The sequence below is a fragment of the Ischnura elegans genome, chromosome 9 (assembly GCF_921293095.1).
Source record: "Ischnura elegans chromosome 9, ioIscEleg1.1, whole genome shotgun sequence".
Lineage (NCBI taxonomy): Eukaryota > Metazoa > Arthropoda > Insecta > Odonata > Coenagrionidae > Ischnura > Ischnura elegans.
In genome coordinates, this window is record NC_060254.1 from 112,668,595 (window position 1) to 112,692,845 (window position 24,251).

Genomic DNA, 24,251 nt, shown 5'->3' on the forward strand with positions numbered 1-24,251 from the left:
GCGTTCTGCTACAGCTTGGTGTGGAAACCTTGTTGTCTCTTGCCCACTGAAGTCGCTTTCTCTGTTGTTATTAAATGCCCTGGAAAAGCTTTTGTCCCAGATGTTGCCTTTGCTATCCGTGTGGGAATAATTATTCTCCGTGGGGAGCATCCTCCGTTGTCCAGTTCGTCGTCTGGGTAACTTCGTAAGCAAGGGAATTCATCGCTTGTATCTCAATTCGAAGGCGGCTTTCGCGACACTGCCCTCACGTCTTGTATGTCGTAGTGAACGTCTTTATCTCACCCATCGACTCCTTGCGAAGCCAACCATACGATGCCTTCCTGATTTTATCTTTAGCACTATGCCTGGTTTTTCTCCGAGTTCTTAAGGCCGTTTTGCCCGGGGCACATCATTTCGCAATCTATCTACAAAGGCGCAATCAAAATTGCGTCGTGTAAAGCGGTGAATTGCTGGAACACATGCGAGAGTGCGTAGATGCAAGGTGGCTGAATAGCCCCTGCTTTCATTCCAAGATCTCATTCTCGCAATTTTTACATGTTTTCAGTGTTCACCTGCGCAATGACGTGCCCCGCGTAAAACGGCATTTCAGAATTCGTACTAATTTTCCCTACTAGTGAAGTTATTGCTATATTCTTCTGGATATATTTCATATCTGCTGTTTATCTTCTCTAAAGTTGCTATTAATGTGCACGTTTCGGAGGTGCAAAAGAAAAAAAGTCTTCGCGGAAAGTCTTATGAATTTGTTCTTACTCTCCATATTCGTGCAGTTTGTGGATATCCTATCCATGTGGTATTTATTTCTTGTGGCGTTGCTGATAATGTAAACGTTTCACAAGTAGAGAAAAGAATAGGTCTTCGAAGTTTCTATTTTTTGCTTCCTGAAATTTTTTCTCATGTAAAGTTTGTTGCTTTGAATTACAGTATTTGTTAACGATGGGTAATCAGACTTGAATATCAAGCAAAATGTCCTGTTATAGTGACAGCAAAAACAAACGTTTGCTTATTATTTACATCTATCTGCTCTCTGAAAACCTTTCGGTAGAATGCTCGTATTACCATCATTCACGGGTCTTAACTGACTGAAAAAATGAAGATTTGACAGTTAGCAGAAAACTGTGTTCGACTCATCCCTGTGCCACTGTGGCCTCTCCCGAATGAGCTTTGAAGGTGAGCATTGCTCTGGGGGAAAATAGTTCGCCTCGGTTAAAGCTATAGTCTGAAGTAACATGTATGATACTTTTATCCTAGTAATTTGAACCACATCGAGTTGATGGACTTCGCGCTTCTACTTTTATCGCGATGTGGCAGAATGAAGGCATTTTCTTGAAATTGGGGGAATTTTTTGTACCCATGCAGAGTTTAGTAGGGAAATTCATAAAGTATTTCTAAGTAATGGCTGATTAAGGAGCTCAGTAATTAACTGCGAAGACTATAGATTGCAAATGACCAAAAATATACCTTTAAATTCATGTGACGACTGCTGACGATGGCGCCTTGCTTTCGCGTACGGGATCTCACTCGTTAACCACTCATTAGGCATTCTCTACAACTAGCGTTTTTCATTCAGTTCTTCCCTCCACTTCAGAGGCTTGCAAGATCAAAAGTGTTAGTAATGCCTTATAGACGATTTTCTTGGTTTACATTGAAATATTTTTGGGACGGTATTTCCTCCTGGAAGTGGACTTCGGAGTGAATTCAATGGAGTTAATGCTTTGATACAATCGCGCGAAGAGGAAAGCAACAGATGGAAGTCAATGCCCTGGAAGTGTGGCTTGAAAGAAAGATCGAGAATTTATGAATGCTGAATTATTGAGGAGTTCAGTTACTGAATGGCAAAGCGATCGGCTTTATATTAGACCTTTGATTTGACGTGATGGCCGCTGATGATAGGATATTTCATATAGCGTGTCCGAGGAAATCGTCATAGATATTTGGACCTCGAGAGAATACGTCAAGGTGGGGATAATATACGTCTCTTTCGAGCCCTCCTGTCCGTCGCGGATTTGTTTCACTGTATGGGACCGTATCGTTCAGAATCTTAATTGAGTCATGATGTAATGGTATGACGGCACCGTCGTCATAACGCTGCAATTCATCGCTCTGCTGGTGTGTGTGCTTGGAGGGGCATGTTTCCATTGAATGGATATGTTGGGCATGTTTTGATGGATAAGTTTCCGCGGATTCGCAATCATCAGGTTCCTATCGCCCTAAAGCAGATTCACGTTACATCTTTCAATGCGGGTATCGCATTGCACTTGGATCATTATTAGCTTTTGAAGTCTAAGACTTTATTATGATTGCCAGTGAATCAAATCAACCAGTGGGGAAATTCATGTTTCAATGCGTGATTAATTGAATTTGTTCTTGTAAATTGTTAGTTACATTTTATCATTATCATAATATTTGGGATTCGCGATTCCGTTTTGAAATATCTTTAGTCTTCTTTTGTATTCGCGCATTATGGACCCCGTAAATTCACTACTATCATCTTGTGAAAAGTTCTGCCGGACCCAGAATCAACCCACGGACCCTTATATTTCAGAGCCAATGCGTGGATCACAGCGTAGAGTTTATTTCCTTGTGGCCAATTTTCGTACGATTTCAGCAAGTGGGAGGCCTTGAGAAAGATGCGCGCTTCAGAGAAGAGGTTGTCCGAGTGTGCGTATACTCTCAACTTCTCTTAATTTCGAAAAGGAATCGCTTCTTCCATGTAATTGACTCGCTTCTTGGGCGCTAGGGCTACATTTAATTTGATTGAGAGCCATATGAGATCGCAGCCATGGCGATGGCGTGCCTTTATTTGTGCCCTTGCTCCCTTGCCGACACATCTTTCCTGGCATATCATTGAAATTCTAATCGGGAGGGAAACCACAGCACAAATTACGTCCAAAGCAGCTCCTGATTTGGTAGAACTGGGTGAACAGTTTTTATCCCTAGCTTAAAATGTTTCCGAAATTACGTTGAGAGTGGACGATATCGTATCAGGTAAAGCTTTCAAAAAATAATTCTTCTCTCGTGGCCTACATTTCCGCTCCTCTCTGTTTATTACTTTAAAGCGGTGAAAAAAAATCCGAAATTTTCAACTCCCAATCTGGTAAAGATATTTCAGGATTGCCAGGATTTTTAAATTTTTTTTTGCTTTTATCGAAGTGCTCGAGTGATAAGTTTTCTTCGAGGAGTTTTTAAGACACGCCAAGAAGCATACTACGAAGTCGGGCTTTTGATTTCCAGCATTCCAAATTTCATGTCGCAAGGCGAATTTCCAACTTTTTTGAAGGTTCAACTGGGATGAGTTGTGTTTGTGTTTTGCGGCGCTTTCCCTCCGCTTTGCGTCGATCAAAGGCCTTTCCTTCTCTCTCCCCTCACACTGCGCTTCTCGAGAGCATTGTGGCCACGTTACTGGATCGCTGGCGAATATATTTTTCTCCAAATGCGGAAAAAGCGTTCCCTTTAGCAGTATGGGATCCGGTCACATATCTCATCTCCTCGACTAGAGGCTCCTGTGGGAATGAAACAAGTCCGGCGGAATCACAAAAAAATATGTTTCACTCCTCGTTTTTTTCACCCTTCCCTGATCCCTCGTTCTGTTTTTCTCTATGTGTATTAAACACGTTTTATTTGGATATCTCAAAGAGTAGTGGTTTGCTATAAAAGCGCTTATATCCCAGAGTCAGTTGTGGAATTAACTCTGTGCTAGTGTGCGTCGAGCCTCGTGCACGTGGAGCTATTAATCTTAGTTAGTCTCGTGGAACACACCACTCACATACTTATATTTGGGATTTGCTGCTTGAAATTATATTGCCAGCTTAATCGAGATGCAGTTCACGTGATCTTTATGGTGGTAAAAAGTTAGTCCGTGATTAATTGTGATCTCTCCCGGCTTAAATGTTGGGCGTAGTCACCCGTCGAGACGTGTTTGAAACTCAGTTCTGTGTTGCCTCGTCTGATTTAAACATGTTGTCGTGTCGTCTTGTCTATAAAAAATGTATTCCCCTACATTCGTATTTATATTCGCTGAGATTGCCGTTCCCCGGCAAGTTATGTAGATTTTACGAAAATTTAGTCGCATAGCTGAAATGTATAATTCGCTGCGAATATCACTTACTTTTATTTCAATAGCTTATTCTTAATCATATAAAAAGATCAATTTTTGTAGTGTGTTCATAGATGGCACCATTCTTCAGAATTCACTAAATATTCCGTGATTAACGTCGTTTCTCTCTAATAAGAACCTAACATATCTTCGAATTACTTCGCCCTGTTAAAGGAGGAAACGTGGATGCATTTGTCATCCGTAGATGCAGTGGTGGCGCGCTCATCGAACAGCTCTTGAGTTGTGCACTGAGGCTGTGTCTGCAATTGCCATGGCGAGGGAAGGCGCGCGCTTCATGTTTAAAATCAATTACTTGTCTCCAGTGGAGAGAGGGGCTGCGATGTCGGCGGACGCGCCGGGAATGTAGGCCACTCGGTCGACATGCATGCGTCTCGTGCGGCGGCGGCATCGGGGGCTTTTAAAATTTCTGCCAATCTGGTGGGCTGTTTTTTTTTTTTTTTTAAAGGGTACCTACCACTCCATTCCAAAGATGGAGACTTGAGTGTGATGAGTTGCTGTGGAATGGCCACCGGTTCTGATTTACATTTGCGCGATCAATCTTCCACGTCAACCACTCCGTGCCTAGGCGCAACTGACCAAGTGTTAGAACCGTATCATTCAATAGGGTTTATATTCAATGACTACACAAACCGGTCGTAAGTAGTGTTTGGAGGACTTGCGATTGTATCCTTTCTCTCGATGGGCAAAACTATTTGCCGTGCTACTGGTAAATTCCAAAAGAAATTTTCTCAAATAATGACCATCTTTGGTCGAATCAAAGCTATGGAGGTGTTCTGAACCAAACGTCACTCATTTAGTTTTGAGTTGCATACTAATGTGAAGTAAAGCTGTGAACTAGGCTTAAATATGTCGTATTTTAGTTTTTCAATTTTATTTTCGTCTCTTTTTTTCTTCCATTGCTCTCTTAGTAAAATAAAAAAAAGCCTTCGTTGAAAGTCGGAGAATAAAGTGTCGTGGAAATGGTAGTGGCCCTTTAAGGAGTGCCTTAAAATTTCAGTGTATTCTAACATAATGTGCGTTTCATGACATATGGCTTAAATATGGTTTGCAAATGTTTGTGCTAGTAAATTTACGTTTTGGTTTATTGGTGACTTTTATCTTCAACCGATATAAAAACTTGACAGAAAGCTTTACTTAAAAATATTGTGTCAATGCTGTGGAACGTAATTTCGTACATGAACATTTTAAGGCATGGAAACGTCTTGAGTTTAAATTTTGTGTCGGTCGTTGGCATTGTTTTGGAAAAAAATATTTTACGGTCTTCTGTTATGATTTACGGTTTACTTTATATTCATTGAAACAATTGCACAAATCACTAATTACGTGCGGGTTCCTTTAAATAAATTCCGCATTTTTATTTTTCACAGCATAAATATAAATTTTGTAAGGAAATAAAATATTTAATAAATTATGTGTAAATTCTGGAACTCCATACTACAATATAGAACTCCAGCTTTTGAATGATTTTAATATTATGTACCTACAATTTACCATTAACACGCATCAACCGAAATCAAATGCGATGCAAATCTCGATATATCAGTGCATTAAATTGCGAATTTCGATGAATCAGTACCCTGTGAGAAGCTTTCTATCCATCATTTGTGTAGTGGGCATATGAGGGTGTTTCATCCATAACCGACAATTGTCCAATTTTTATCACGAGGTGATAATAAAGATTGGTCATGTTTTGGAATCAACCTGTTATACACTTTTCTTGATATTAGCTAGCAAATGTTGCAATGAATTAAGTTATGTTCCTGAATGCATGCAATAAAGCTAGAGGCTAAGAAGTATTCGTTGGCTAATTTGAAAATTTCTTGTTGAGCAATAGGTACATTTTTGTCCCTATTGCTGTTATTGGCGATGTGATATGCAGCTTTGATTTTTTGAGGATGTGGCTGAATAATCACTGGAATATCATCATCTCATTAAGTCCATTAATGTTCTATTCGGGTGGGTATTATGTAAAGTCGTAGGTAGTCTACTTTTCTGCACTGAATCCGTTCACTTACTCTTCACTTCTTCAGCCCGAAATCGTGAATTCATTTCGATCCTACTTTGTCCTCTTTTGATCTTTTGGCCTTCCATCGAATTTTCCCCCATTCTGGTTGTCCTCGGTAAAATAGTGCATTTTTTGTTTCTAAAATCCTTCCGCGACTTTTCATTTAACATTAATTTGCAATTTAAATCGAAAGCTAGCTTTTAAAAGAATTTTTACCTTACCTGAAAAAAACGAGATCCGAAAACAAAGCAAATTTAGGGGAAAATACAATTAATCGCAGCTTCTGTTCATTAATTTTCATTTGTTCTTTGACGATGGTGCCCATGGGATGATCAACGAACAGAATTTTGTTTGAACTGTTTTCCTCGTGGTGGCTGCCTCCCGGTCTGACGTCAAATCCATGGGTCTAATTTATAGAAGAGGTTGGGAATTGGAAGCGGAGTCATTAAAAGTGTGCAATTAGGATGGTATCATTAATGTATCGTTTTAAATTTAGCCGCTGGTGATGTATGATGGTAAGGAAATCCGCGGAGATATCACCTTTGTAGTTGTGTATACTTTAGCAGCTCTTATTGATCTTGGGACGTGGAATTAAAATTCATGTATCCCATGTAATTAATCATTTCAGAAATACTCCATTACCTATTTAATAGCAATTCTCTGAATGGCATCATAGATGTTTTGTAAAATTATTAACACCGCATGAGTTACAATGCTTTCATTGAATAGAAATGGCGCCAAGTTTACTAACATATGAGGAAAAGTACTAGAAATTAATTGAATTTTTTTTCCGAATGAATCGCCCGCATGTTGGGTGCCCCAACTTGAAATACAATAAAGAGTGTAATAAGGACTCACAAGTAAGCTGCCATGGTTTTGCGTGCAAATTTAAATTTGTTTTATAATGATTACCTATTTTTCCTTCCTTCTCAAAGCTCATCTCCGAGATAGTGGAATGTGAATCGACTTTGTTTCCTGAGAAGGTTTTCTCGGAGAGTGTCGGAAGGGCCACCAAGGCCGATATCCTACCCGATATCGTCACCCGATATCGTATATCGTATATCTGCTCACCCCAACGATGGCTTCTCCTTTTTCCTTGTTGAGTCGATAGCGCTCCTATTAAATCCAGCGAAATGTCATGAGGTGACAACGTTACGGCTCGGTTAAGCAAATGAAATGATCACGAGGACGCGGGCGAGACTCGCCCAAAAAACTAAGACTTAAAATCCCCCGATTGGGATGACGTGGCTATGTGAAATTCCAACAATTTATCCCCGAAGGAAATCAACCCGAATATTTATTATTTTACACGAAATATCGGGTGGAATTTGGCCCATTTTGAACCCCTGGGAGGAAAATAAATCTCGTTTATATCCGAAATTCTATACTTAAAACTTTCCATTGTTACACAGAAAGGAGAGCTTATTTCAAAGCATTGGCTTCATTGTAATTGTAATTCACGTTTTTTTTCGTTACCTAGATTAGAAGAGCTATTAAATAGTTGATTTGTAGTTTTTTCCCCAATGTATAAACTTAACAAGCATAATTTCAAAAATATAGAATTTGAACGGATGGAGTCATTATGAGTCAATGAAAACGCCATTGACTTTGCTGGTGGAACCTCATGTAAGACTAAGATCACTACATTGCCGATAAATACGATTTAACGGTCGATCGGTTGCGAAATACGGAGCAATAATCAGGACTGCAGGGACCAACTCTACTAAAAATAAAAAAAAATGAGGCAGGAATAAAATAAGGGTCTACCAGTAAAAAAAGAGGTCGTATGATTTCGTGAAGATACGAACAGAAACGAAAGAAAAAACGGCTCCAGGTTCCTCACATTAAAATGATCTCTTCTGTGCATTCTCCCGCGCCGCAAATCTCGGGAATCGGCTAAGAGAAACTTTGTGTGGATGGGAAGAACCACAATCTATTTTTCTGGCCCTTAACTGGATTGGGATGAAGGAATTTCACATTATCTCCTGTGAAAACAAAAATCATTTATTGCTTCCCAGCGTAGGTGGATTTATGGCTTATGGAGCGGAGAATGTATCCGGAATAATGAAATCTATCTTAATTCGGAGGCGATAGGTCCCTGGATGGAATTCATCTCAGAATCCAGGGATGTTAGCTGCCTCGTGCCCCAAATATCTGGCGGAGTGAAGCTCGCCGAGCATTTGATCGCAACTCCGCGGTTCGCCGATTTAATTAGGAAAGTGACTGCGAGCCATACTTCCGCCAGACAGGAGTCAGATGCATAAAATGAGTTCAAGTTAAAATGATATCGCCTGCTTAAAAATAGTTTGTGGGGTTGGAAATATCAAGCCACTGAACTCATTAGGTACGTATTTAATGCAGGTATGGGCGAATTAGTGGTACGGAAAAATTAAGGATAAATTCTTAGTTAGGTACTTTACGTGTTGTCGTTGGAGATGGGCCAAAAGTAACCGAACTGCCGAAACGAACTGTTCATTGAAATGAGCGGGTTTGAAAATGAACATTCTCTAAAACTCCCTGCTCACTCTTCATGTCTACACGTCAAAATGGCGGCGTATTCGGTCCAACAGGTATGCTCACGAAGAGGTATTTTGAACTGCAGCTTACTCCAGCAAGTGCGTAGCGGTGACAATAGATAGCAGTTACGATTCAGATCATCCAAGGCCGCCGAAGTGCGTCATAGACGACCGAGCCCCTCCCCTTACTTCTCTACCGTTCCCCTCCGTTCGATAACATGAACAGTTTAGCTGCTGAACGGTTCGAACTGGTGTTCAAAATATTAGATTCGTTTTAGGCGTTCGTTTTCTCAGGGTATTCTACTCTCGAAGGGCGTTCTATTTCCCTCGGTGTTCATTTTGCGGAGGGTATTCATTTCTCGGAGGGCGTTCTTTTTTTGGAGACCGTTCGTTTCCTCTGGCTGTTCATCTGGGCTCTCGCGTTCATTTACATTTCGCGTTCATTTGAGCATTCGCGTTCGATGAACAGGATGCGATGGTTCAGGTTCGCGGTCAATTTACGGCTGGGTTATCTGTTCGTAATTTTGGCTATGGTTCAAAGTTAAGGTGAACATTGGGTTAAAACTTTATTTTGATTAATTATACTCTTTGATTATTATTATACTATTAATCATACTTTTTGATTAATTATATATTATATTATTAAAAACTCTATCCCAGCACACGGAAAACCTAAATAGAAATTGATAAATTATGTTATAACCACTATTTATTTTGTTATAAGATTTTTCGTGATGGTATTAACTTTTAACCTGGGTTAATCTATAATTTAATCTGTTGCTTTAAGATGTATGAACTGATGATATAGGGTGACACAAATTTGGCTCCAAATTTCCTCAAATTACTTGTTTGTATTGTAATTAGACATCGAAGGGGAAGCTCTTGCTACTCTTCCGGAGGAAGTCTAAGTAGGCGTATATCCATCACTTTGGGAAGAGTGAAAGCAGTATGTTTGTCTACGGCGATTTTATTTGATGATATTAGGTTTTTCACGTCGTGACATTTTATGTTTTATATTGTGACCACTTAGCTTAATTGCACATTATTACACCTCACCGCGCTAACTCTGTCTTTGCTTTCCTTGTTTAATATTTAAATATTTTTTCAGAATTCCATGGACGTAACATATTCTACTATTTTTTACATTCTGTCATTAATTTAGCAATGCAAATGATTATTTATCACCGTCTTACGTATGCTATTATCGACAGTTAATTGCATCATTAGAATGACAGGCTGTAACGAGGAGAAAAAAATCGATATCCCATCGCGGAGTCTAAGAGAAAGATTCACAAATGACGTTTATACTAAAAATATTTATTAAGAACTGTTAGCTGTTTATGAAAGTCTAAATTGCTCTTAAGAGCAGCTATTAAAAACCTTTCTCGTGCAAAATACGCGAATAACATCAGACGCTGGGTTGATAAATATTAATTCTGGGTTATTCTACAAGTGGACAGCGGATATTGCCCAGAACACGGATAACCAAGTAAAGGCCCAGGACAGAATTTGCTTGAAATTACTTCGACAAGCTGCACGAACCATATGATACCACACTAAGCTTTCATTTACTCAAAACGTCCGATAAACATTATTTTCTACATGATTTACCCTGACTGTTCGCCATGAACAGATACTTTGAATTGTTCTTTATACTGAACGGATTCAAAGTGAACAGTCCATGGGGGATCGGGTTGGTGTGGTGGCTTCCCACCCGGTGGGCTCGGGTTCAAATCCCGGCAGTGGCAAAGAATTTTCAGAGACTGCCCTATCCCTGCTTGAACGTTGTGTGGACAGTGCAAGTGCAACACTCCGTCTTTCGGATGGGACATTAAGCCATGGTCCCCTTGGCGCCTTTCGTTAAGAGTTGGCTAATGCCGACGCCGGGTTTCTCTCCACCCTTTTCCCCCTCTATTTGTCGTACTGCGGCGCATGTGACTGAATTTCTTCGGTACCGGGAGTCTTTAGTTTGAAAAATCCCGGTTGTATGGGAACTTTAATTTGACAAAATTTTGGAAGATGGACGCCTTCCAACTACTTCCTTAGCTGGCCGCGTCAGACGCTAATGAGCTATGCCTAAATTTTGTCTGCCACTGTTCTAGCAGCAGAGTTCAACAGCATTGAAAAATTGATGGATTGAATCACTGAGGTAGGGAACGATACATGTGTGAATTTTGATTGCTGAGTGATCTTTGCAGACGTACTAATCGGGAGGAGGATCTTAGGCGTATCATTTCAATTTGGTAAGCAGTGGAGGGAGTGAGAGAGACTCTCTCATTGGCTGTTACGAGGCAGGCATTCGCATGGGCCACTCGTCGTCCCGACGTTATCCGCGAGCCAAGTCGACGCTCCGCGACACGAAATCCTCCCCTCTCGACCTCTTCCACTCCGCTGGGCGCTATTCTTTTCTTTTTTCGTTCTCTCCGAGCTGGAGTCGATTCGAGGGATCGAAGCGCTCTTCTTCTTTAAGCGTAACCAGATGGAACTAAGTTTTTGCTGACGCGTGACGTGCTTCTCTCTCTCTCTCAGCGTGTTCTTTCGTGTCGGAGTCGATCGTTATTTCCCATCAGTTCGGACGTCGTTGAGAGCACGTAGACTTGATGACATTGGCACGTAAGCTTGGAGATTAATCAAAATGTGCGCGCGTTTGGGATGGAGTCAGCTGTGAATCAATTCGGGATTCTCAACACTAATTATGGTTTTTTACGGGGTTAGTTATTAAAATAGTTATTTATAAATATAAGGGCATCTTTAACTATGACGTTAATCGGAAATTGAGTGACCAACCACATCATTCATCCAAGTCCGCGTGATCCCCTCAGACTTTTTTTTTTACAAATTCTATTGGGAATTCATCTTGAAATTTGCATTTGAAGAACCATTTTAAAAAGCCATTTATGATGCAATTATGGAGCTAAATAACGTTCCACAAATGGCGCTACAATTTCTCCAATCAACCTGGGAAAGTGTTCTTCACGCAAGCATTCTTTCCGTAGTCTTAATTCTATATATTTTATTTTATGTTGAAACGTGAAATATGCCATGTAATGCAGGAGAATTTTCTATTCTCCATTTACGGTGAAAGCTGTAATTTTAGGTATTTTACAAGTTCCGTGGTCGCAGATCTTCGGGAATAATAATCGTATTTTTGCCTTACTCACTGGCCGAAAAATTTCGCACGACCCTTCTTCTGCGAATGATGACTTCATTGAGTGGACCATGACGAGAGGTGATGGTGTAAACATTCCAACGGATGCTCACCTTGCTTAGATCTGTGCTGGCTGGGCGGAGCTTATTCCGATTTCTTCTTTTTTCTGTTAAAAATGCGGTCGTGTCGGACTTATTTTTGCCTTGTCTCAGCTTAGCTTCACTTTTTTTAATTGCTTCTCCGAACGCTGGGCTTGTGGTGATTGGGCAGACACTGGTTTTGGTTTTTATTGAAAGGTGTCGTAGAAAGTGAATGGAGGGAGAGAAGGACGTCGATTGGTGTGCTGCACGATTGGGACTTCGGAGGGATTGAGGCGGCTGGTGGATAGACGATCGGCAATAATACCCGAATCGGTTAAGCTGGCTGGATACATGTAATGGTGTGGTGTGTCCCAGCGAAAGCCCTCACTATCGAAGGAGAGTACGTATAGTACTAACCACCAATGGGAGCTCTAGTTTGGAAGTGATTCAGTAATCCAAAGAAACGTGTCTGCGTTGCATTCTTTTAATTGGTATGTGAGGTGTGTATATTTGCTTTTATTCAAATCACTCTGCGTTAGTATTTTTACGTTATCTTATAACTTTAATATTGAACGTTTTTCAAAATTATCAATCCCATGTTAACCCATTTTCCGGTTTTCCAAAATAATTTTCTCAGGACAAGTGGCCGTACGAAAAGCTTATGATCTTTTCAGTATTATCGATCTCTATGTGATACCTTTAATGTGAGAAACTTTTTCACATTGCGATGCCGTGCACCACGTTCGAGTACATGCGTCTTGTGAAGAGCATTTTTTCTCATGAATACTCTCCGAGCACAGCTTTGTGGATAAGTGAATGAATTAAATGGGTTTTTGGGAGAATAATGGTGAATTTTTTTGGTCATGTTTATGGTATCATCCGCGTCTTTGACGTTATAGTAGAAACGTCTCTTCTCCATGGTCTGCCTGCTCCCGGCAGTGTAGTGCATTCCGCGACGTTACGTGTGCATCAATGCATAGCTTCATGGCGGTGGGGAGGGAGTTTAGCATTAAGTCGCGGGTAACTTCCACACCCCCAAAAACTCCAGCTACGGTAATGTGTACACGGAAATGTAATCGAGAAGTGGTAATCAAGTGTTTTTGGAATCGCGCAGTGGTGTTGGAACTTCCGTGGGATAAGAATTCAAGCCGAGGAACTGCGAGAGGTAAGATTGCAGCGGGATTGCGTCGTTTTTGGGGGCAGCGTGCGGTGCGCGACCACTGTGCACCGTCCTGTGCGAGGGAGTAGATATGGCACCAGTGGGAGATGCTGCGGCTGTGTACGCTCTTTGGGTGTCAGAGGGATTCGGGTGGGCCATTGTGACGAGGGCGGATTCACAGGAATCGGCAAAAGCGGGCGGGAAATGACATGATAGGCGTCGGTTCAGCATTTCAGCCTTTATCTGCAAATACCTAGAGTGCATTCATATAAGTTTGCTGTGCGTATTATATAGACGTCCGGAATTTTAGTCCTTTGCTTGGTCGAATGATAGAATAAGATGAGACTTAAGGAACGACACCTACTGTGAAATGGACGCGAGCGGAAATTCTCAAATTCTCGCGCTTTCTCTAGCTCATCATATTTCATATGGCATGGTGTTTGGAGGAGGCGACGGACAGTGGAGGTCTTTTGCGCCATGACGGGAGAGTATGGAAGGAAGGGTGGAGAGAAACCCGGCGTCGGCGTTAGCCTGCTATTCACGAAAGGCTCCTAGGGACCACGTCTTAGCGTCCCATCCGACGGACGGATTATTGCGCTGAAATATCCTCCACACAATATTAAAGCTGGGATCGGGCAGTCTATGATAATTCTCGGCCACCGCCAAGATTTGAACTCGCGTTCACGGGGTAGGAAGCCACCACTCTAACCACGGCACCAACCCGATCCCTAGTGTATCGTGGTAAGTTTTTCTGTGTATTTCTATTTTCCGTACTTACGTATTTTTTTCTATAGTTCTAACCTATCACGTGATCTCGGAATTACCCATTTCAATCTTGGACTTATTTGCAGACTTAGAGGAGCACCTCAGTTAATTAATACTCTTTTTTCGAATTTCCTTGATTTATACTGCGAGGGTGAGAGTAAGCGTTTTCGTGTTGGAAGAGTGATTTAATTTTGCGCAAAGAAGAGGAGTAAACATGATCGATCGTGTGGCAATTTTATAATAAGAAAAATTGCATTATTCAAAATGATCCGCCGAAAATCGTTGAAGCTAGATTATTTTTTTGAACCGTGGGAAGGATTACTTTAAGTAAGAGGTAAAAGAAAGTGTTCAGTAACGTTTAACGTAGCACTTTTCTTTCGTGGCCTTTTCAAAGAAATCATCCTCAAATTGTGGTGTGAAATTGCGTCATCCACGACAACGACCGCGATCACTCCACCATGGGTCTTACCGGGACACCATCCCGTCGTCGTCGTCAGCATTTCGCTTCGACTAGCGCGACACGCTTTGCCTCTCGTTATTCGTTTGTTTGCAAGGTGTGCGAGTTTCAATTGCGCGAGCGACCTGTCTCCTCCGTCTTGCGGACATTTCTTAACAGGATTTGCGATGCTTAATTGCTTGCGGTCGGATAAATGCGCTTGCTCGCCATATTTCCCTCTATCAATTTCTGGTGTTGGACGCACGTTGGAAATTCGGAGCGTCGCGTGTTGCCGGACTGCGTATAAGAAATCATTATTGCGGGCCCAAAGTGGGTGTAATGTTGGTCTGATTGGAGGGTCCTAAGTTTAAATCCCGGGTAAAGCATTCAAAGAAGAAGCCTAGAAATGAGAGGTGGCCCAGGGAAAGAAATTAGCCCCCCCTTCTAGCGGGAACGTTTGAATTTTCCACGCCTATCCCTTAATCCAGGGCTGTCCTAAGCTGTCCGAATGAACCTTCGGCTTGGATATCTGAAAGAATGAGCGATGCGCAGTGTAGCTAATATTGATTGATTACGACGATTTCTCTGATATCAGTACTAAATATTCCGACCTCGCGTTTCGACTCAATCAGTGGAGATGTGGAGATGCTTAATGTTGCTTTCATCTCCATCGTCCCGCGCGCCAACGCCCTCTCCACTCCCTCTCTTTGAAGTCAGCATTGCTTTAGATGTTTTTTTTCTCTTAACAATGGTCACTTAACTCGTGAATTTTTTTATTCCACCGTATTGCTTCTCGTAGCTAAAGGTTGGCGTCGTGACCTCGTGAAATTGCTTCCTATTGGAAAGACGAAAAATTTGAAACATCTCATGAAATGGAACTAAAGTGAACTTATTCTTTTCCTTAAAATTGATGGTGCTACTAGTTTCGTTGCAATGAGAAACATAGTAGGTGAAAGTAAAAGAAATTATACTCAACTTATTTAGTAGCCCTGGGACAATGGGTTGGCTATGAAAAGGGGTTGCCTAGCTCCCAAACCTCTTGTTCCGGGAAATCTACATGAGCAATGTTATGTCCGCACGGGGACATCTGCTCCTTTGGGAAGCCGACCGAGTTTTTAAAGTACGAATTGGAAGCCATCTCTCTCAATTTTCCTCCATTGAAAACGGCATACCCCAGAAATCGACGAGAAATCACCCAGGGCATAACGTTATTTCCAAACCGCGATTTTTAACCTAATAAATTCAGAGGTAAGGAAAGAAAAGGATAGGAACATATTATAGAAAAAGTACGAGGACAGCGGTGCTGTGGTAGATGGAAAAAGCCAGAAATCAGAGGGTAATCAAATGCTACCTGATTGGGACTCAAGCCAAAAACTTCCCATATAAGACACGGTCTCCGGCGTTACTTTGTGGAATTGCTTCATGTTAAATGAAATAAAATCACTATGTTTTATTCCACACTTTATTTTAAATCGTACGACCGGACCTGATGATAACACTAAGTGTTGATACCGGTCGTACGATTTAAAATAAAGTGTGGAATAAAACATAGTGATTTTATTTCATTTAACCAAAACTTCCCGGTTGCCGGCCGGGTTCTCTAACCAGTTGCGCTACAAGGAAGCTTAGATTCATCATGATTTCGGCGGGGGTTTAGATTCATCATGATTTCGGGGGGGGGGGGGGGTGCAAAGAAACTTGGCCATAATGGCTTATTTCACTTGGGCTCTGCGTGCCCCGAAACGCATGTTCCTGTCTCTTTCCTGCTATCGTGTGAGTGTGTATCTTTCCTTTCATCCTTGTGTCCTCGTCCATTTCTTCTGCTGGTGAGCGGTGAGCTGCCCCAGTGCCATCTATTGGTTACTCTTTTGGGCCAAAGCAAAGGGAGTTTTCTGTGTATAAAAACCCCCGTGAAATCATAGTGAATCTATGCTTCCTGGTAGCGCAACTGGTTAGAGCACCCGGCCGGCAATCGGCAGGTTCGAGTCCCTCTGATTTCTGAATTTTCCATCTACCACAGCACCGTTGTCATCGTCCTTTTTCTATTGTATGTTCCTATCCCTTTCTTTCCTTACCTCTGAATTTATTTGAATGTTTACGCTTAAGGCGTCGTGTGAATGAATGAAGTAGTCTTGCTGTCCTCCGCTTCCTCCACATGAGGCGTGTTAAAATTGCTTTAATGAGGGTACCATTATGGGCATATGGGACTGCGCGGAAACGTAAAGGCAGACAGAGCGGTGAAAGAGGCTTTATCCGATTTAGAACCCGAGAAATTGCTGCTACCTGGCGAAGAACTCAAGGTAGCATGGAAGAACGTTGTTCTGAATCAGTGGAAAGAACACTGGAGTTCGCACAGGGGGAACAGACTATATACCTAGCGTGAAACCTGACGTGTCAGTGTGGGCCTCTTCTGTTGGGGGTTCTCGGAGACAGGAGGTACACGACAGGAGGTACATAGGACTCTTCTCCATGACTCACGCTTATCTCTTTACGGAAGAGAAAATCCCGCCTCAGTGTGATGCATGCGACGCCGTTATCAGTGTGAGACATTTCCTGAGAGAATTGCACTAATATCGAGTACGGCGTAATGGGATGGACCTTGTGCGAGCATTTACGGACATACTCCGTGACGCCCCTGAGCGACTTAGCCAAGTAATAACATTTTTGAAAGTAACTTTAACAAAATCCAAGTATACAATTCGCTGTGCATAAATTTTTCTCTTGTGTATTTCCATTTTGAGAATATAAAGACCCTAGAGATATCTCTAGTTTATGAAGTGATGTACCCAAAAATTTTTAACATGAGATGCAAAATGACCTCAGATGTTGGGGAACCTTGAAAATAAAAATACCACTACTAAGTAATGTAGTTAAATGTATTTTGGCCTGAAAATGTCGTTCAGCGACAGGACATTTTATTTTACTTATATTTTCCTGAAGAAAAAAAGAAGCGCATTTGAGATTTATTTTGTGTTTTCCTTATTTCCATGGGATCACCTCAGTGCGTCATTATCTGTTTCTAGAAGGATCCACAGTTTGAGAGATTAGAAAATGTTTTTTTTCTACAGATTATACGTCACAATTAATTGTAATGAAATAGTAATCGAATAATTATGGGTCTTTGATCGCTTGGTACTTGCTCTTGCGAATGCGTTCGGGGAAATAAATAGGAAATGCATTTAGCTTGAAGAACGCTGGCGCTCTGTGTCTTGGGATCTTACATCGTCGGCATATTTATTATATATTTTACTCCACAGCTGCATACAATTTTTTGCATGTCAATGTGGAGTTTTGGGTGCAGGGCATAAAAGTGTCACCTGCTCAAGCGAGACTGCCTCCCGTAGCATAAATATCACTGTATCTACCAAATCTATATTTCACTGCAAATAAAACTGCTTGCGTGGAACACTTCAGTTTTTCCAAAACATAAAAAAATCTTACCATGATAATAACAAATTTAGCAAAATATAGCCCGCTAAAGAAAAAAATTGTCTAATATAATTTATAAAGGGGTAAATGTACCGTGACTCAACTTTAAAGACTGTGTATCCCTACTAAGCTCACACACAATAATGTGATTTATATACTCATAAAATAATAGCAATGCACAGACAGCAACGTAATTTTATGATAAGAAAAATTACCACTGCACAGAAATTACCACAATTTGAGGATGATTTCTTTGAAAAGGCCACGAAAGAAAAGTGCTACGTTTAACGTCACTGAAGACTTTCTTTTACCTCTTACTTAAAGTAATCCTTCTCACGGTTAAAAAAAATAATCTAGCTTCAACGATTTTCCGCGGATAATTTTGAATAATGCATTTTTTCTTATTATAAAATTACAACACGAACGATCATGTTTACTCCTCTTCTTTGCGCAAAATTAAATCACTCTTCCAACACGAATATTCAAAGAAAAAAACACTTCCGATTGCATCTCATTCCGTTATAAGAAATTATAAGGGTCAAACATAAAGAAATTAGTTCAAATGAAACGGCTGTTCGACCCTGGCTTGTGACGATATCCATTTTTTAACTAGTTGAAAATTTTGTTTACGTTTACTATTATGGTAAACTTTTTCATGTGTTACTTTAGTAAGTTTCCTTCTGTTATGGACAGAAGTTTCGTAATGGGTTACTTATAAATTTCTGAATGGAACTTTATTGCCTTGTGAAAGGTACCTGATGATGCTGTAAGCGAAGCCGGTAGTACCCATAAATTTAAAATTGTGGAAGTTGCTCCTGCTTCTTCATTATGTTCCGTTTCCACTCCATCTCGCCTGAAACCTCAGATCATATTAGCCAACATATAAGGTGATTCTTTCCAAGAGAATTTATTGCGTGAAGTGTTATTGTCGTGATATTGACGGGTCCCTAGGAGGCTTCACGCAAACATTTTGATGCTATTCCACAGGACATGCAATGTGTTCGCCATGAACTCTCGGGTAATATTTTATATTTTGTTCAAATTCTATGCTCTAATATCTTTAAGAGTCCTCAATGCGTGGGGATACGCGAGAAAAAGTGCTTGCTCCGAGCTTAATTGTTTTGACCCAATGCAAAGAGTGCGGGAGCCGCGTCTCACCTGGGCCCTTTGTCAATTCTCTCCTTGGCAGAGTTGAGGGCAGCGCCTGCGGGGGCGGGAGAAGGAGGAGGAGCCGGTGGCGGGGCAGGGCAGCCGTCGTCCGCCCCCGAGGAGCGAAGCGCCAGTAGCGGGGCAGAGGGGGCTGCTGGGGGCCTCGACGCGGCCGCCGCCTCCGGACCCCACAGCCAAGAGGAGACTGCCCCTCCGCCGCCGCCTGCAAGCGAAGCTCGCCGATCCACGGGAGTATCGGCCGTTGCCGACAAGACCATCCTGCAGGTTAGTGTGAGATTGCCTCAGCCATCCTGGTTGGCTATTGAATGGGGTGGAGGTTTGTTTTTAATCGCCTAGCCATTGCCCACCTAGAACTGATAGAACTGATGCCGGAGCTCCCGCCAATGAGCGGCGCGTGTCCTGTTGCAGCCTCCAAAATGCACTATCCCCCCCGCTCCTCCCCCACGCTTGAGTTGACGACGAAGTGCGGGAATGGCGCCAAGTATACCGGCGGTATTTTTTTAAAGGAAAACACTCTGGACGAATGGTAAATTTAAATTAATCCGATCGACGTGTTCGTGCCATCAGTAGTGAAACGTACAACTTAATTTCACAAATCAAAATAGTCATAAATTGTAAACACAATTGTCCTGGACGACCGAGCACTACTGTTTACCTTTCCATGATTCTCTCTTGTTTTCTCACGTCGTCAAGGAGAATTGTAGGTCTCCATTGTGTGGCTCTCATTGTTTTCTCATATCGTCAGGAGGAATTGCTAGAGTAGCTATAGTTTGGTAACTGTGATAATTATTGTATGTACAAGGTAGAGAAAGTTTATGTCACGGATTTTCAACCGTGGATAGCTGATGCCAGTGGAACACAAAATGACTAATGTTCTTTAGGTTGAAAACGCACAATTTTTCGACGACAGAAAGTTAGCGCCAGAGCATCCGGCAGCATAAACAAAAAATAATCAAAATTAAGAATACATGTTTCTTTTAAATGACGCATTATTTATTATTATAGCATGCAATGAAGCCCAGGTATAAATTTGCAAATTACAGCGGCCCATCTTTTTGACGCCGACAGTTCTGAAAGGCTTCCGATTAATAAATTCCTATACAACCATTGCAGTCTTATTCAATATCTTTTATAATAGTATGGTTGTTGTCTATTTCCTTTCTTTTGGAATTGATTCTTTACATACTGTTTGTCTCATTGCATTGCATGCATTTACTGAGATCGAAGAGCTAAGAGCGTTCTCGGAGGGCTCGACTATATCTCCAGGTGGTCCAGGCGCTCTGCATCGGCTCGCGGTGCTTTTTCCCCATGTTGGGCTCCAGGTTGGCTGATAAGCCTGTAGATGAAGATAATTACTTTCTATGGATATCCCAAACCAAATACCTGTTGCCTCTATGGAGGCTCAACCCAGTAAAAACTTAGTATTGAAAACGTCACAGAAAAAGATAATTACCTACTCATCATTTCTGGTTATGAACACCACTGGAGAAGGAGGTTTGAATTATGTGTTTCCCTTCGTGATCGCTAAAGTGAACCAGGCATTGGTTGGCGACGTAAAAATGGTGAAAAGACTTCGATCAGGTTCTCTCCTCATTGTGTTCTTTCCATTCATCGACACAAGTCGTCTTGTGTCTCGGTTTTCGTGTTACATTCTGTGTGTTCGCAGACTGTTGTGACACACATGAACAAACGATTACGCACAGGAATTTGAGAGTTACAACCAGTTTCCGTGAGACGACACTAGTCGACGCTTAAGTGGCATGAATGGAAAGCACCCATTGAGGTCAAACAATCAAGACAGGCGGAGGGACTTCTGGAGCCGAAGGAATTTTTTCAGGTACCATTTTCTAGTGGAACCTCATGGGTCACTTAACGCATGTGACGGTGTAATAACATCTTTGGGCCTTGCGGACTGCATTGAAGGCCTTAAAGACCAAAAGGTGATATCGGTCGGTCGCTTGAAAACGAGGCGAAGCGGTACTCTTAAAGGACACGAACAGCTTTGTCTTAACCTTTGCCCTCAGGCGAAGCTTCCCGCGTCCATGCATTTGTGTTATAATGTCCTGGGCAGCGCTTAAGATCTTTCAAAAGAACCCAACGGCAATGAACCTGGCAGATTTTTGTTGACTTCGGGCTAAAGCTTGTTGGATACTCAGGAAAGGCAAAGAATGGATCTCTAATGGATCCCAATAAACTGTCGGACTCTTATATCAAATGTATGGAGAAAGGTGAATAAGATCGATGGAAACCGAACGTCTTCTTCTGTCGCTGGCCTAAAAGTTGGACTCAAAACTACAATTTCCAGACAGGAAGTTGCTGAAGAATTTGTGGAGCATTTCGCTAAAATATGCATTTCCAAAAAATTATGCTCATGCGTTCATGTCTATGAGATGGATGGCTGAGACAGCCCTTCTGAATTTTGGTAAGAAAGCGGAATTTCCACACAAGGAGCCGTTTAATCACGAATGATAACCTAAGGTTACAACCACCGGGGCCGGGACCAAGTACAACTACAACTGATACGCCCGCGCTCCCGGGGAGGAGAGTGGAATGGGAGGGAAAAAGGATGGAGGCGCCGCCGCCGCCGCGATAGGAGCCCGACGTCGCGACTAAGGTAGGGATAGGAGTGGTAGGGTTAGATAGGGTAATACCATCGCCGCTATGAAAGCGACTAGGAACCACTGCTAGCGATACCATACTCTATTGCTCCTACGAATTTGGAAGATTTTACTATAAATAAGTAAAATCCAAAGATCAACCCTTTAATCTATGGGTATTCGAATGTGCAATCGAAGAATACAGCTCCAGGTGGCGATGGCATCCACCATGCCTTCATTCGGTCAAAGCTTTTGCCGATCTACTGTCAACATTCGACCAGATCAGGTGCGATGGATCTTTCCCGGATGCATAGCGGGAATCTATAGTCATCCCCGTCCCCAAACAGGGTAAGGATCGCAGCGATTGTGGGAGCTGCCACCCCAAATCTCTCACAATTACCCTCTGAAAAATAATGGAGAGAATGGTGAATCGACGACTCGTTTGGTATCTGGAAAGACGAGACCTTCTCTCCAAAATTCAATTTTTTTCTCGTAAATGCCAAAGGCATCCTGTAAGTTACTTATATTCTCTGATGAGAAAAAATCAAAAAGCGATGAAGAGGGACGAATTCAACTTAGGCAGCCGAGATCTTTGGAAATATCTAGTGTAATTTAATGTTTGTATTTTAATTATTTCGTTTACTTATGCATCTTATTATAAATTCCAATGGTTCGAGCCACCTCATATTTTACGAAAGCGAAGACTCGGGCACATTAGAAAGAAGAAAGTCATTCTCTACTTAATTGTATCAGTTTTTATGGAAAATTTATAGCCCGGTCCATGATGTTAGAGAGTGTACCTTTCAGCTACTCATGAATTAATATTGAATCGCTGTAGTAAGTGCTTATTGCGATAGTTTTCATATATATACTTTCCATGTTTCTTCTTTATGTCTCCAGTAACTGAAAATGCGTTACGACCACTGGAATAATTAAACTGTCGTGTTGTCGTGAAATCGCGCCAGTAGAGTTGAATAAATTATGAAATTTAATATTACTTTAATACCTGAAGTCATTCTTTATGTATGCAACAGCGACTTCACAGAGAATACTTGCAATAGCGATCTTTTAATAAACATTTCACCGAAATTATATATCAATTTTTCTTTTACATCACTTTCTTGAAAAATATCTCATTGCTTCGAATAGTTTGATAGCCTGTTTTTTAGTTTCTTGGGTTGGAATAGTGTGCATCATACAGATAAACATTTTTTATTCGCGCAAGTTACCCCTTCGCCTGTATTAGAGCGTTGTATGACGTGCGTGCTGTTGGAAAAGTTCCTCATTCAAATCGGGTGGGCTGAAGCGTGCGGACACTTTCAAATCGATATATTTTAACTCCGGAGTGGCGCAAGGAAATAAGCTTGACCCTATAACTTGAGCGTAGGTCGTGCGCCCTAGGTTTAGGCCGCGGTGAGCTCGGCTCTCACCCGTCCTAAGCAGGTTGAAGCGGAGTGTGCCGTGGGGCACGATGAACGATGGCGTCGACCGAGAATGCTTTTATTGTCGATTGGCATTTTGTGCATTGCTTTTAGAAATCCATGCTTGACCCCATTCCTTGCAAAAACACGATGCGGCTTGCTGTGTGTGTGCTATAGAGACTTGCCGCAGTTGCGCCATATCCATTTTTTCGTTGTTTATTTGATAACTCGTCATCATCATTTGAGTCGGCATCCTACACACACACACAGGAGCTCTCTTATCAGCTTCCATTTTCTTATTTAATTGTCTCCTCTTTTACATTCGTGATAACTTGTCCCGCGTTACTCATTCGGAGCCGTTGTTACCTTTCTTTCCTTCCACTTGTCCCCCGACTAATGTCCTCGCCAGACCATCATGCCGCGAAATCTCAAAGACCCACTAGTCCGAAGTTTTCTCTTCCTATGCTGTTTCTTTTGTCCTTCGTCTTAGGAAGAGAGTATTGCAATTGATATTACGTTCTTTAATATATAAAGTCTTTCATTTTGGTAACGGGAACACATAATTGAATCTATTATGTGGGAAAGTACAATGCGGCCATGAATGTAGCTATTGGCTTATCAAAGTTGAATAAAAGCGGTGCATTCGTTGTTTATAATTTTGTGTTCAACACTTGGAAAAATATCCCATGAGTGGTCCAAGTGACGTTCCTTCGTCGGGTGTGTAGCCACGAAACCGTGTTCGTTCCTTCTTCCCCCGGGCTCCACTGCTCCTTATTTCCGACGCAATTTTTCAGTTCCCTGTCAAATGCATGCGAGACTTCTGGAAATATTCCCTTACTACTTACCGTTCCGTGCGATATTCCGCCCATCCTGTCAGTTGCGCTGGGAAGCGACTTCCCGCTTTAGCGGGCATGTTTATATACGTATTGTACTGAAAGCAAAAGACGTCGGATTGAGTTAGCCACCCTTTCTCTCTTCCCTTCGGGGGTGGGGGGGGGAATATTCCACTTTTTTTCCTCCTCGGTCCTTAAAGTTATGTTCTCTGTTCTTTTTTGGCGCTGGAGGAAAGGAAATAAAGAGTTAGCGGGTGTCTCTGCAGCGGAGCATGTTCGTATTTACACCGCGCGCGATAGAAATTTCGCCTTTCGTTAGTGAAGAGACTGGATTTTATACCTGGAGGGAGTTTAATAGTATTATTTCCGAAAGCACACGCTGTGCCTCGACAAACGAGGAGGGCGAGGAAAGGACTTCATGAAGCGTTTGGGAAATATTTTGTTAGGAAGTCGTCCGACAGGAAGACATGGGGAAACGTTTAAGCGTAGCGTGTAAGCGAGAGTGTAAGAGGTTGTGCATCCTTTGCAGACGATTTGTCTCAGCTTCTCAAAGCATGATTTCAAAGCGATTTTGTGTG

General features: G+C 41.8%; 1 protein-coding gene across 10 annotated transcripts in view; it reads left to right on the top strand.

Moving 5' to 3' along the window:
• Window positions 1-24,251, top strand: part of LOC124166034 (dystrophin, isoforms A/C/F/G/H-like) — a 957,857-nt gene that overhangs the window by 442,440 nt on the left and 491,166 nt on the right. For all 10 annotated transcript variants that reach the window (XR_006866384.1, XM_046543616.1, XM_046543612.1 and 7 more), the window contains one exon: window positions 18,842-19,086. Coding sequence is in view for 9 of the 10 variants with exons in the window: in XM_046543616.1 (XP_046399572.1) it covers window positions 18,842-19,086 (245 nt within the window). In the remaining variant the exon portion in view is untranslated. The remainder of the gene's footprint in view (window positions 1-18,841; window positions 19,087-24,251) is intronic.